The sequence below is a fragment of the Peromyscus maniculatus genome, chromosome X (genome assembly GCF_049852395.1).
Source record: "Peromyscus maniculatus bairdii isolate BWxNUB_F1_BW_parent chromosome X, HU_Pman_BW_mat_3.1, whole genome shotgun sequence".
Classification (NCBI taxonomy): Eukaryota; Metazoa; Chordata; class Mammalia; order Rodentia; family Cricetidae; genus Peromyscus; species Peromyscus maniculatus.
The window spans coordinates 116,141,759-116,155,094 of NC_134875.1; the positions used below are offsets into that span (position 1 = coordinate 116,141,759).

The 13,336-nt window shown below is 41.2% G+C and overlaps 1 protein-coding gene across 2 annotated transcripts in view; it reads right to left on the reverse strand.

Annotated features, from left to right (window-relative positions):
* Zrsr2 (zinc finger CCCH-type, RNA binding motif and serine/arginine rich 2) overlaps positions 1–13,336 on the reverse strand; it is a 28,608-nt gene that overhangs the window by 13,433 nt on the left and 1,839 nt on the right. Inside the window, exons 3-7 of one of the 2 annotated variants that reach the window (XM_006973210.4) lie at positions 12,037–12,118; positions 9,780–9,888; positions 8,936–9,022; positions 5,422–5,460; positions 4,581–4,699 (exon numbers count right to left, since the gene is read on the reverse strand). In XM_006973210.4, coding sequence (XP_006973272.1) covers positions 4,581–4,699; positions 5,422–5,460; positions 8,936–9,022; positions 9,780–9,888; positions 12,037–12,118 — 436 coding nt within the window. The remainder of the gene's footprint in view (positions 1–4,580; positions 4,700–5,421; positions 5,461–8,935; positions 9,023–9,779; positions 9,889–12,036; positions 12,119–13,336) is intronic. The other variant, XM_076562576.1, reaches the window with a different exon arrangement.

Here is a 13,336-nt window from a genome sequence, read left to right on the forward strand (position 1 = left end):
TTAAGACAAACTTAGGGAAAGAGACACTTAGGAAGAAAGTTATAGAGTAGGGAATACTGCAAGGGACAGAGGGATACAATGGCCCTGGTCTGGACAGTGGCCATCCTGGTCTACACAGTGAGGTCGAGGCCACCCTGGACTAGAGTAAGACCCTGTTGCAAAAACAACAAAGTTGTAACTAAGGTGTCTCTGTAGCCTAGCACCCAATTAATGCTGCTCTCAACCTTAGTCAGAGAACTTCTTTTTGTAGTGGACAGTGGTTAATAACTGGCCAAAGTGTTGAGGAAAAAAAGTGCCTGTTTCATGAATGCTCATCTCTAAACTGCTACAAGGCCCATGGAGGAATGGAAAAAAATCTAAGAGCTGACGGATGAGACTGAATGTGGCGAAACACTATTTCCTGGACAAAGCATGGCCACTACAGTCATGAACTCAAAGTATCTATTGTTACCTTTGCAAAATGTGGTAGTTCCAATCCGAACGGACCCGAAGGCTCATATATTTCTATATAGGGACTACTATGTCTAGTCCCTAGTTAGTAGACTGTATAGGGAAGGATTAGGAGGTGTAGCCTTGTTACAGGAGGTGTGTCACTGAGGATGGGCTTTGACGTTTCAAAAGCCCACACTAGGACCAGTCTGTCTGTCTGTCTCTCTCCCCAACCCCTGCCCCCAATGGCCTCTGGATCAGGATTTAAAGCTCTCAGCTACTGCTCTAGCACCATGTCTGCTTCCCAACGAGATGATAATGAACAAAACCCTCTGAAATTGTAAGCAAGCCCCTAATTAAATGCTTTCTAAGAGTTGGCTTGGCTTGGTCATGGTCTCTTCATAGCAATAGAATACTAAGACACAAGGCCTGCATAAAAGCAAGCCCATCAACATTCTAGCATTGATAGAGGTGAGGCACTTAAGGCCCTAGAGGTCAACAGCTGCTGGGGGTAGGGACTTCCAGGATACAGCTACTGGTAAGTTGCCAATGACCCAGTAAATAACCCTGCATATTCAAGCGACACTAATTAAACTCGGTGGATTACTTAAATAAGAAAAGACATGAAAGCAGGAGGAGAATGTACTGGGAAGAAGGGATCCAGGGGGAGTGGGAGGGAGATGAGAGGGTAATGGAGGTGAATATGACCAAAATACAGTTTAGACATGTATGAAATTGTCAAAGAATTTAAAAAAACAAAACTATAACCAAAAAGTTTAACAAGCAAATGCAAGCATCCAAAGACATGTTTATGGTAAGGAAGTGTTTCTCTGTCTGGCATAGGGTTTATATACTTGTAATCCTAGCTACTCAGGAGTCAGAGACAGGAAGATGACAAGTTTGAGTCAGCCTGGATTATAGACTAAGACCTCATTTATTAAAAAAAAAGGAAAGAAACAGGTGTTTCTCTGGCATCTGACATACCTTAACGGATGATCCAGCTATGTTATTTGGAGCAAGTGATCCAGCCTCTCCACAAGAGGGAAACAGAACACTCTATTTGTCTGAAAGGATGGCATTGGCTTTCAATACCACTAATTTCACACAATTTAATGTAATTAATTACTTGAACAATGCAAATAGCCAAGTTGTTCTCACACTTTGATAGTCGTGATGGTAAAGTCTCATATGCCTATGACAATGATAAGAAACGGTCACAAACTAATTTGACTATGGTCTGTATTTTTTTGGAATGACTGTCAGAGATGGAATCTGGCAGGCCACTCGCTTTTCCACACGGAATTATCTGTCCGGTATTCATAAAACTGTTTAATATACCTGTCCTCTCACAACCAAGAGGAGAATCCTAAATCTGGCTTCCCCAGGTCTTCAATTTCAAGGAAATTAGAGATGCATCATAAAGGAGAGCACCTGAAAAGCCTTAAAGGCAGCTTGGCTCAACTACCCACACAAATGGAACTGAAAGTGGGGCTCGCTGATCTCGGGAAGGTCATCTGTCCACCATCTTTCTTTAGTGGGAGGTGTTTTATACAGATCAGTATTTGTTTTGTGAGTGGTTGCACCCAGGCCACAGCCCAAGTAGGAAAGTCAGAGCACCACTAGGAGCCAGTCATCTTCTCTCACCATGAAGACCCAGGGGTGGGAGGGAGGCAGGTCGCCAGGTTTGCGGCAGGCCCCTTTACCCACTGAGCCATCCACCTCACTAGCTCTTAAGCAGATCATAGTTTACTATTTCTTCTTGAGACTGAATTTTCTTTAGAAAAAAGGTTCCTAAAGGCACCAAAGGGAGGGTAGCCTCCTTTCCTCAGTACTGCAGTTCCCCAAAAGAGGCCTTTCTACTTCTTACCAAATTCCGAGTCCTTCCACAGATATTCTGGCCATCCCCAATTCCAGCCATCAAATCCAATACCTGAAAGCATCTCAAAACTAGACTTACCCTAGCCTCTGAAATTCTCTTTTACTCAATTTGAGGTGAGATTGACTGATTTTGTTTAGCCTTTTTTCTTTTTACATGATTTCATTATGTACCCAGGGTTGAGAACTACTATTCTCTTTTAATTTTTAAAAAGTTTAATCTTATTTATGAGTACTTGTAGAAGGGCATGCATGAGTACAGGTGCCTGCTGAGGTCAAAGAACAGTGTCAGATCCCCTGAAGCTTGAGTCACAGGTCATTTTGAGCTGCCTGATGTGGGTGCTGGGAACTGAACTCAGGTCCTCGGAAAAGATCAGTACATGCTCTTAACTGCCAAGCCATCTCTCCAGCCCAAAACTATTATTCTTAAAAAATACAAAATAAGCTGGGCCTGGTGGCACACAACTGTAATCTCTGCAGTTAGGAGGTGATGGCAAGATGAGCAGAAGTCCAGAGCCAATCTTGGCTACAAGGCCAGCCTGAGCTCCAAGAGACTCTCAAGAAACCAAAAGATTACTGAGTGTGGTGGCACACACCTTTAATCTCAGTGTTCGAGGCAGAGGGAGATGGATCTCTATGAGTTCCAAGCCAGCTACAACAGTAAGACCTCAAAAAAAAAAAAGAAAAGAAAAGAAAAGGAAGATTCAGATTATACCTTCTCTTCCACAGAATGGGTACATAGAAATTAGATTGTGCCTCAGACAGATTTGTTTACCATTACATGGCAGCATACACCTTTAATCCCAGTACACGGTAGGCAGAGCCAGGTGGATCTCTGTGAGTTCGAGGCCAGCCTGGTCTACAGATCGAGATCCAGGACAGGCACCAAAACTACACAGAGAAACCCTGTCTCAAAAAACCAACCAAACAAACAAACAAAAAAAAAAGTATTTGCTTACTTTGACTTATAAACAAAGTCATATTATAAACCATCATCATTACCTGGCATATAGTTTTCAACTATTTGCTAAATGACTGAAGATATCAATACTGTTTCCCTGTACCTTAACTTTTTAAAAAAAAAAAAAAAAAACAAAAGGAGGGTAGGAAACATGAATGTATCAGAAAATGGCAACAGTAACAACAGAAATAATGAACAATGAAAATTAATAGCCATGTGTCCAGCCCTATGTGTTCCCCATGCTCATCCCATTTAAGGAGTCTCAGTGTCCTCAAAAAGGTGGTATTTTTTCATCTTTATTTCATAGATGAAGGAATTAAGATGTAGAGTTAACTTTCCCACAAGCCACAAAAGCCAGTTTTTTTTTAACTCAAAGAGTCTGTTCCTAAGTCTGAGCATATTGACCAACAGCAGTGAATTAAAAGTTTATTCCTCTACTTGCTACAATCCTGTCTTTCACAAACGTCCCTATACCCATGCCAAACTGGAAAAGACTACTTGGGCTACAGTTTACCCCTGAAAAGGTATTTCTGGGTACTCTAATCACTTCCAACATTTCATTTTCCCCATCCAAGTTGTCCTCTGGGGACTCATGGGAGCATGGAAGAAATCAACAAGTCTCACTGGGCATACAAACCACACTTAAAGGCAGGCCTCATGTTCAGCAGTAGATGGCCAACACAAAACAAACTCAGTGGGATTTTGGGAGGGGGTTTTTGTCTCATAATGCTTTGTCTAGGCATTTTTTTAACTTGCACGTCTATTGCTTATATATTTTGGTGTTTGGTTTTGTGGCTTTATGGGATTTCTGTGTGTGAGAATGTTTCTCTACATCTGTATCTGTTTTTTTCTTTGGCTCTTTTTTTTTTCTTGTTTGTCCTGTTCGGGTTTGTTTTTATTTGGTTTTTAGATGTCTGTCTGGTCTTTTTTGGAGCTGAGGATTGAACCCAGGGCCTTGTGCTTGTTAGGCAAGCGCTCTACCACTGAGCTAAATTCCCAACCCCTGTCTGGTTTCTGATGAGAGACAGAAAGGGGTGTGGATTCTGGTGGGTGGGGAGGTGGAGAAGAATCTAAGAGGGAGGGGAAACCATGATCAGAATGTATTATATGAAAAAAAATCTGTTCTCAATTAAAAAGAAAAAAGGTCTTCCTATAGATATGGAATGCAAAGGATCCACTTGTTAAACCTATCTGGTGAGCAGGGCAAAGAAGCACCACATACCTGATGGTGAACATTTCATACTGAAGCCTATGCCTCTTCCCAAACCCCGACACTTTCCATCATTTCATTCTGGCACAAAGCAAAATCCATTACCTATCGCCAAATCTGCAAGCTCCCGTCTTACTGTAGAATGGACAATTGGCTCGATCTTTCTCCAGTACTCTTAAATCCGTGGGCGGTTCTGGGTTCTGCCAGGTGCCACCATTTTCCAACTGTTAAAAATAACCATGACTTTATTGGTGATGTAAAAGCACATGAAAGACTGTTCGTCCAAATAGTCAAATAAGTTTAATCAAGAACAAAAATGGTTTCATATATGGACATGCATAGTTAAATTATAATAAGGAATCAAGACCTTATAGGCAATTGCTCAGAAACATGAGCTGTACTTCTCTTTTAGCTCCCAGTCCTTTTCCTTGACTGGGGGTTACTTAATGTTACCAGATACAGTCACGAAGGTCTTCTTTCTATCCATCTATTCTGAAAGGGTCCACGGACATAGGGAGCCACCAGAAAGAAGTACAAGTTACTCTGAATCAAGGTGGGGAAACCATCCATTTGGGGCCAGTAGTATGTGATGTCACTTACATACATTTTAAGGACTTGATACAAGCATAGCCTATGGGGTGATTCAATACCATCATCAATTGTCTTCTGTTGTTACATAGCTGAAATCTCTAGTTACAAAAGTGATTCCATGTATACAGAAGTAATCAAACCAACCTACCACAAAACTCATGTCACTGGAACTATTGTTCCTAATGAAATATCAATTGACCTCAAAATCTTTTTTTTAAGGCAGTGTCTCTCTATGTAGCCCAGGCTGGCCTCAAACTTGTGGTCATTCTCCTCCTTCAGCCTCCCCAGGGCTAAGACGACTGGAACGTGCCACCTCTACCTATCTCAAAGTCTTAATGAAAGGTTTTGAAAATACCTCATTTTCAGCCTGATCCAGCATCTTCTGCACAGCTTCCTATAAGTGGTGCAAACATAGGACTAATGAAAACCAGGATGTCAGCTAAGTCATGTCTGTTTTCTCTAGTTATGACTCTCATGTACGACAACACACACCTGAACACACATACAAAAGGCTTCTGATTCTGATTTCCTTTCTAAGCATATATCTTCTAAAAAAGCTTTCAAAAGATATATAGCTTAGAATTTTTATTCAAATGCAAAATTTGAATAGAGCACATTGCAAATATTTAAGTCATAATAGCTTCAGTAACATATCTATACATAAAGACCATATTCTAATTCTTGATATATTAATGACTATCTTTTAAAAGTTGAGTTAAGCATCACAAATACTTAACAGAAGCAAAGGCATGACACGATGAGCAGTAGTTAGGATTTGGGAGAAATTTCAAACCTTCAGTAAAATAAAGGAAGTCCAACAAGGTAGCAATAAATCTCTAACTAGTTGGATTTAAATACAGTTAGGTAACTTAGCACCTTAAAACCATACATACAACTGTATTTAGCTGCTTCTTTGGTAAGTCTACCTGGTCCTGGCAACTTAAAAGTCATTGGAGCAGTCAGGCATGGTCACACATGCCTTGGATCCCAGGATTCGGGAGGCAGACGCAGGTGGATCTCTGAATTCGAGTCCAGCCTGGTCTACAGAGTGAGTTCCAGGATGGCCAGGGCTACACAGAAAAGCCCTGTCTCCAAAAAACCAAACCAAACCAAACCAAAAACAAAGAAACCAAGTCATCGTAGCATAATGTGATCAAAACAGGTTCTTTTGGGTTTGGGTTTGGTTGAGGGTTGGAGATCAAACTGAAGGTTTTACTTTTGCCACCGGCCAAACAGAACTCTTGATCTCCTCCATCCACTCACCCTCATCATCTAAACCGAAATATCCTCAGTAACTGGCACTGCCATGTTCCCATTTGTTTAAAAAAAAATGAACAAACAAAAACAACACCTAAAAACATGACTTCCATTCCCTTCCTTTTCCTTCTTCCTCCCATGCAATTTGCCACCAAGAGTCCTGTTAACTGTGTGCTCATGTTTGAAGCTCTGTCCTCATCCAAACCACCATTATCTCCTACCCAGATTCTAATTGGTCATCCTGTTTCCTCTCTGGCCCCTGTTCTTTGTAGAAAAAAAAGGGATGATCTGTTGGAGGTAACATTACTAACAGGATGAACTCACTCACTGTTTTACAACTCTCATCACAGTATGGAAAATAAAACCAAACTCCTTTAACTCTAAGAGGCTCGTGATCCTCCTGCCTCCGCCTCCTTCAGCAAATCCCACGGAGTGCGACACCGACACAGTGAGCCTGGGCTCACATAACCTGGGCACACAGAGACTGAAGCAGCAAGCACAGAGCCTGCGAGGGTCTTCACCAGAACTTCTGCGCATGTTATGGCTGTTAGCTTGGTGTTTTTGTGGGACTCCCAACAGTGGGAGCGAGTATACCTCTGACTCTTTTGCCTGTTCCTAGGACTCTTTGCCTCCTATTGGGTTGCCTGGTTGTCCAGCCTGGAAGAGGGCTTTCGCCCTGTCTTACTGTATCTTGTTTTGCCCTGTTTGATTCTTGGCTCTTAGAGGCCTGTTCTTTCCTGAAGAAGAAACTGAAGGGGCGTGGATCTGGGGGAGAGGGGGAGGGAAAGGAAGGGAGACTGTGGTCTAGATGTACTGCTTCAGAGAAGAATCTATTTTCAATTTTAAAACCAAAACCTAAGAGGCTCTGCATGTCCTGCCCCTTCTGATCCTACTTTCTCCCATGCCCTTTCCCCAGTCCCCTGTGTTCTCTAAGTTTCAGGTCCCACCAGGATCCTCCCTCCCAGTATCTGTACACTCAGGTGTAATTATCTCAAACACCACTTCCTCAGAGATTTCCTTGGCCGGGTAATCCAAATAAGAATCTCGATGCCCATTATTCTATCACACCACTCTCCTCTATTTCTTTATAGAACCTAACATTCTTACTGTATGAAGTGTTTTGCTGACTTACCCTCTGCTCTCCCATCTAGAAAAGTCACTCAAGGAGAGCCGAGAAACAGACGTAGCACATTCCTTTGTATATGTGCTTAGAGTGGAATTCATTTTACCCACTTCTCCTTAGCCAGACTCTCTTTAAAACAAGAGCATTTAAAAGAAGCCTTAGCTTTTACCTGATCCCTGAAAATTGAAGAATATTCTACTGTTAAAACAGGAACTGATTCATCTCTGTAAAATACCGACAATCCAAACAATTGTTGTATCCCTAATATCCCCATCTGGATATTGCCTCATCTGGAAGGTACTCCTCAAACAAGGGTACCAAAAACCTGCATTGGAAATGCTGTCTGAGACACAAAACTAGTTGTGGAGACTGCTGATACCTTTCCATAACTAGAATGTACACACATTCTAAGATGAGTGACTATGGAAATGTCATGCCATTCAAATTTGGTGATGCTGAAGAAAAAAAGAATAAAGAATATCCTCATGAATCAGTCAAGGCAAGAAAAGCTATGTTATATTTGAAATAAATACACTGTTGAAGACCAGCAGGAAAACAAACCAAGCTTATAAAGAGAATCGCAGAAAATGTACAGGAGATATACATATACAATACAGAATTTCTTTTTTTTCTTTTCTTTTCTTTTTTTTAAAGCAATGGTGGGAATTATTAAGGAAAGGCTTTTAACACAGATTTAAGCATAAGCATTAAGAGACAGGGAGAGAAACATGTAAGAAAAGGACAGTAGCAGATGTCCTAGAATGGGCACAGGTTTCTCAAAGGGATGGTCCTCCAGAATTTCGTAAATGACTGTCATTTGCTTTGACAACAAAATTAGACAGAACACCAGATTCAGTAACAAAACTATTTAATTCCTTAATGTCTAACATCCTGATTCTGTTAAACTAATTCTTGCTGAGATGCCATTAGCTGTTAAGTCTCTTATGAATTAATAAGTGTGGAAACTTCAAGATACTATTCTTCTGTGAAGAAGTCAACACATATACAACAGAGCCATAGAAAAGTTAACACTTGCTACAGAGAGATACAGAGTGTAAAGCAGGGCCAGCTGCCCGGTTTACAGAATTGTTTTACTAGAACACAGGCACATCCATTCATATACATACGATCTGTGTCTGCTTTAGGGTGCACTGGCAGAGCTGGATGTCCACAGAAGCCATACAGACATCACAGCCTAAAATATTATCTGCCCCTTAAGGAAAATGTTTACCCATCTCCAACATAAAAGGTAAGGTAACTTGGGTAAAGGAATCTGCCATTGCATGACCCAAAGAAGAGAAACATATGGAAGCTAGTCTAGTATATTTCTAACAAAAACTGATACTTTCCAAATGAACAGAGAACAAGCAAAAAAATAAAACCAAACCCAAGCCCTGACATGCCCACTGCCGATTCTGCACACCCTTCACATGCACGCGTGCACACTAAGAAGATACGCAGGGCTCTATCCTCCTATGACAGAAGTCACCTCTCTTTCTCTCTTCTCCTGTTGTCTCTGCTCCTCTTCCTCTCGCTCTTTCCTCTGCTGCTCTTCCCATTCTGCCTTTAACTTTCTCTGTAAAGGAAAAAAGGGAAGGTAATTCTTTTTCAGTCACATTGAACAACACATAGCCTACAGAGTAATGATTGAAAAACTTTAGAAACACTGGTCACTGAAAAGAGACAATATCAGGTTTTTTTTTAAATGTAGCTCCCTCCTTTTTTGTTTACACAATGTTGAGGAGAGAACCTAAGGCCTTGCACATGTTCAACAAGAGCTCTGTCACTGAGCTCTATCCCCAGCCCCAAGAAAAACAACTTTTTCTAAAAGAGATGGTATTTTTGTGTGAGTGTCCCTGTGACATATGTGCCTGTGAGGGTACACACGCAGAGAAAGAGCATGGGACCCCTCGGAGCTCAAATTAGACAGTTGTGAGCCACCATATGGGTGCCGGGAAGGAACAAACCCAGGTCCTCTGGAAGAGCAGCAAGTGAGTGTTCTTAACCACTCAGCTATCTCTCCAGTCCCATAACTAACAACTTTTTTATTTAAATTTACTTTATTTTATTTTATGTGTATTGGTATTTTGCCTGCACGTAAGTATGCGTCTGCACCATGTGCATGCCTGGTACCTCAAAAGCCAGAAAATCCCCTGGAACTGGACTTCCGGATAGTTGTGAGCCACCATGAGGGTGCTAGGAATCAAACCCAAGTCGTTTAGAAGAACCACCAGTGTACTTAACTGCTGAGCCATCTCTCCTGATAAACAGCTCTCGATGAGACTCATTTCAGTTAAGCACTTACTCAGGTAACTGGCTAGTTAATACTCTACCTCTTGTTCTTCCTTCCGTTTTCGAGCTGCCTCTTCTTTCCTCTTCTTTGCCCTGAATTCTTCTTGTGCCTTCTCTTCCCTCAGTAACCATTCTTCATGTAATCTTTGCCTGTTAATATAATGATGTAGTCAGTAACAACAAATGGGAATTCATCTAGAATGTATGAAAGGCAGGAAACCAAAATATGACATGAAAATCTTAAGGTTATTTTCTATAAAGCAGTGAAGAGGTATGGCTTTTGAAAAAGCAACTACCTTCCTGGACAGAAATAGGTTACAATTACTACTTGCACCTTTCAGAAGCATTTATGGCTATGACATCTTTTCTTTCTATAAGAAGGTAACAGTGATTTTCATTTCAGGCAAACATTTCAAAGCAACATCTATGGGAATTTTCACATTCGCATAGCATTATTCTTCCTGAGCATTCTTTCCCCACAAACATTACTATTTCCTCCTCCTCCTCTTCTTTTGGTTTTTTGAGACAGGGTCTCTTCCCTATGTAGCCCTGGCAGTCCTGGAACTCACTATGTAGCCCAGGCTGACCTGGGACTCAATGATCTGCCTGTCTCTATGTCTCCAGTGCTAAAATTAAAGGTGTGCACCACATCTGGCTAAATCTACATTTACTAATTTATTTTTATAACTTTTCATCTTGTCTTAAAACTTTTATTTGTATACGTATGAACATTTGCTGGCATGTAAACATGGGTATCACATGCATGCCTGGAGAGGCCAAAAGAAGGGATCAAATACCCTGGAATAGACGTTATAGATGACTGTGAGCAGCATGTGAATGCTGGGAACAAAACCTGAGTCAAAGTGCGTACTCTGACTCAGTGAGCCTTCTCTCCAGCTCCCTTAAAACTTTCATTTTAAAGACATGCTCACAACTAACAACCTAACTTTTTTCCCAGCAGCTTAATGTTTGAGGGCAAATCACAGGAATCCCTTAACTCTATGGAATAGAAACTCAAAGGTTACAGAGAATGATGCCAGGATTTTTTAAGCTGTAATTATGAAACTGAATTTTTAAATGCATAGAATACCCAGGTGGTACATGCCAAGGATCCTAGCAATTGGAAGGCTGAGACAGGATTACAAGTTCTAAGCTAATTTGGTCTTACATAGCAAGACCCTGCCCCCCCCAAAAAAAACAAACAACACCCTTCCCCCAAAAAAGGTAACGTTACCATAAATTGCTATGTCCCAGGCATCCAATAGCACAAGCTTCTCATGTGAAATCTTCATTGTCAATTTGACTCGATTTGGAATCATCTAGAAAATACTGCCCTGGGCATGTCTATGAGGGAGTTCCAGGGCCTATTAACTGAGGAGGGAAGACTTGCCCTAAATATGAACCCATCTTGTAGACTGGGCTTCCTGGCTGAGTAATGAGGGGAAAGGGAAAAAAGAAGCTGAGCACCTGCTCCTTGACTAAAGAAACAATTGTAGCCAGGCTGTGGTGGTGCATGCCTTTAATCTCAGCACTTGGGAGACAGAGGCCAGCCTTGTCTACAAAGTAGCCAGTTCCAGGACAGCCAAGGCCACACAGTGAAACCTTGAAAAACCAAAAACCTATGTGTGTGTGTGTGTGTGTGTGTGTGTGTGTGTACACACACACACACACACACACACACACACACACACACACGAATGAAAGAAAAAATAGAGACAATTGGAACAGCTGTTTCTTATTCCTACTGCCACAGCAAGGGTAGCTCTTGTTACCACACTCTCCTCATTCTGATGAAGTAGAGAGGATTAAAAATTATGAATAGAGAATTATGCTACATCCATAGTGTCATTAGAATTAGGTCTTTGTGTCAGCACTAAAATATATGTATGTTTATTTACCAATTAGAAAAGCAATGAAAAATACTTCCCCTAAAAAAAAAGTATGATAGCACAAGCCAGTAATTCCAGCATTGGGTAGGCTAAGGCTAAGGCAGGAAGAGGAGATCAGCCTGGAAAAGAAAGAGAAAAGAGAGAGAGGGAGGGAGAGAGGGAGAGAGAGAGGGAGAGAGAGGGGGGAGAGAGAGAGGGAGAGAGGGGGGGAAGAGAAAGGGGGGAAAGAAAGGAAGGAAGAAAGAAAGGAAGGAAAGAAGACATCTAATTTTAACCTGTGAGCTAGAGATACAGTTTATAAGAGGTAGTTTTTACGAGATTTTATACAAAAAGCCTTTACTAGTCGGTAATGACAAAAAATATAACCATAAACTAACAGTTCACTTTAAGTGTTTCAGTTAGTCCTGACCTCTCTTCCTCCATCAGTCTTTCTTCTTCCAATCGTTTTTCTTCAGCAAAAGCATCTTCTTCCTCCTCTTTCTGTGACAATTCTGTAGAAATTCAGATGTTTTATTAAACTGAGTCTTTATTCAAGGAAAATGCATAAATCTTTCATCTATACAATTATAATAAAAACCTAAAATTAAGGCAGTGTCGCACACCTTTTATCCCAGCACTCAGGAGGCAGAAGCACATGGATGTCTGAGTAAATTCCTGGTCAGAGCTACAGATCCTACCTCAAAAAATAAAAATATCTTCAAAGGAATAGCAGCAGTAAGCCACCATATGGGTATGAAACCTTCATCCTCTGGAAGAGCAGCCAGTGTTTTTTTTAACTTTCATTCTTCTCTCACACATTACATCCCGAGGGCAGTTTCCCCTCCCTCCACTCCTCCCAGTCCCTTCCCTGCACCTCCTCTCCTCCCCAGATCAACTCCTCCTGCATCCCCTCAAAACACAAATCAAAACAAAACAAAAAAATAAATAGATAATAAATAAATGAATAAATTAGAAAAAAAGAGCAGGCCTCCCGGGGATATATATCCCCCAAACAAGAGAGAGGGTTTCTCTGTAGACCAGGCTGGCCTCGAACTCACAGAGATCCGCCTGCCTCTGCCTCTCAAGTGCTGGGACTAAAGGTGTGCGCCAGCACCGCCGCTAGCTGCAGCCAAGGTTCTTGCAACCATTCCTCCAGTCCTACATTATTTTTTTAAATCCATGGTTCCACAATGATACTCACGACATGGCTGTGCAAACGATTTGCCAAATTTATACGAAGCAGGAATATTTAAGTGTCCTATTTTTTTCAAATTTGTGTACACTGGAATATTTTCAAAGTTAAAAACATGGTGAAATAGTTTCAATGGAAGAAAACTATCTTCTATTCAAAATTTAAATCTGAAGTGGGGGGAAGCAGTGATAATGGAGACAAATGAAGTAAGCTTAAGAAACTGCTTAACAGCTCATCTTCAGGCTTAAAGGAAAGGGATGTTGTCATCAATAACAACAGTTTACCGCTGTCTTTCTTTTCATCCTTGCCGTTACATCCTGTCTCTCCTGGACTAGTCCTTTCTCAAATGCTGTGAAGCAGTCTCTCATACCAGTGGTGTGACTGGCAGCCATCATAACCTAGAACTACTGTGGGATTTCAACCCTTGGCCTGCATTGGTAAGTACTAATTTTATAAACCTACTAAATTTATAAATCTAAAACATAAATATCAGGTCCTGTCATGTGAAAGCCAAACAGCATGGTGTCAGGTTGTGCAG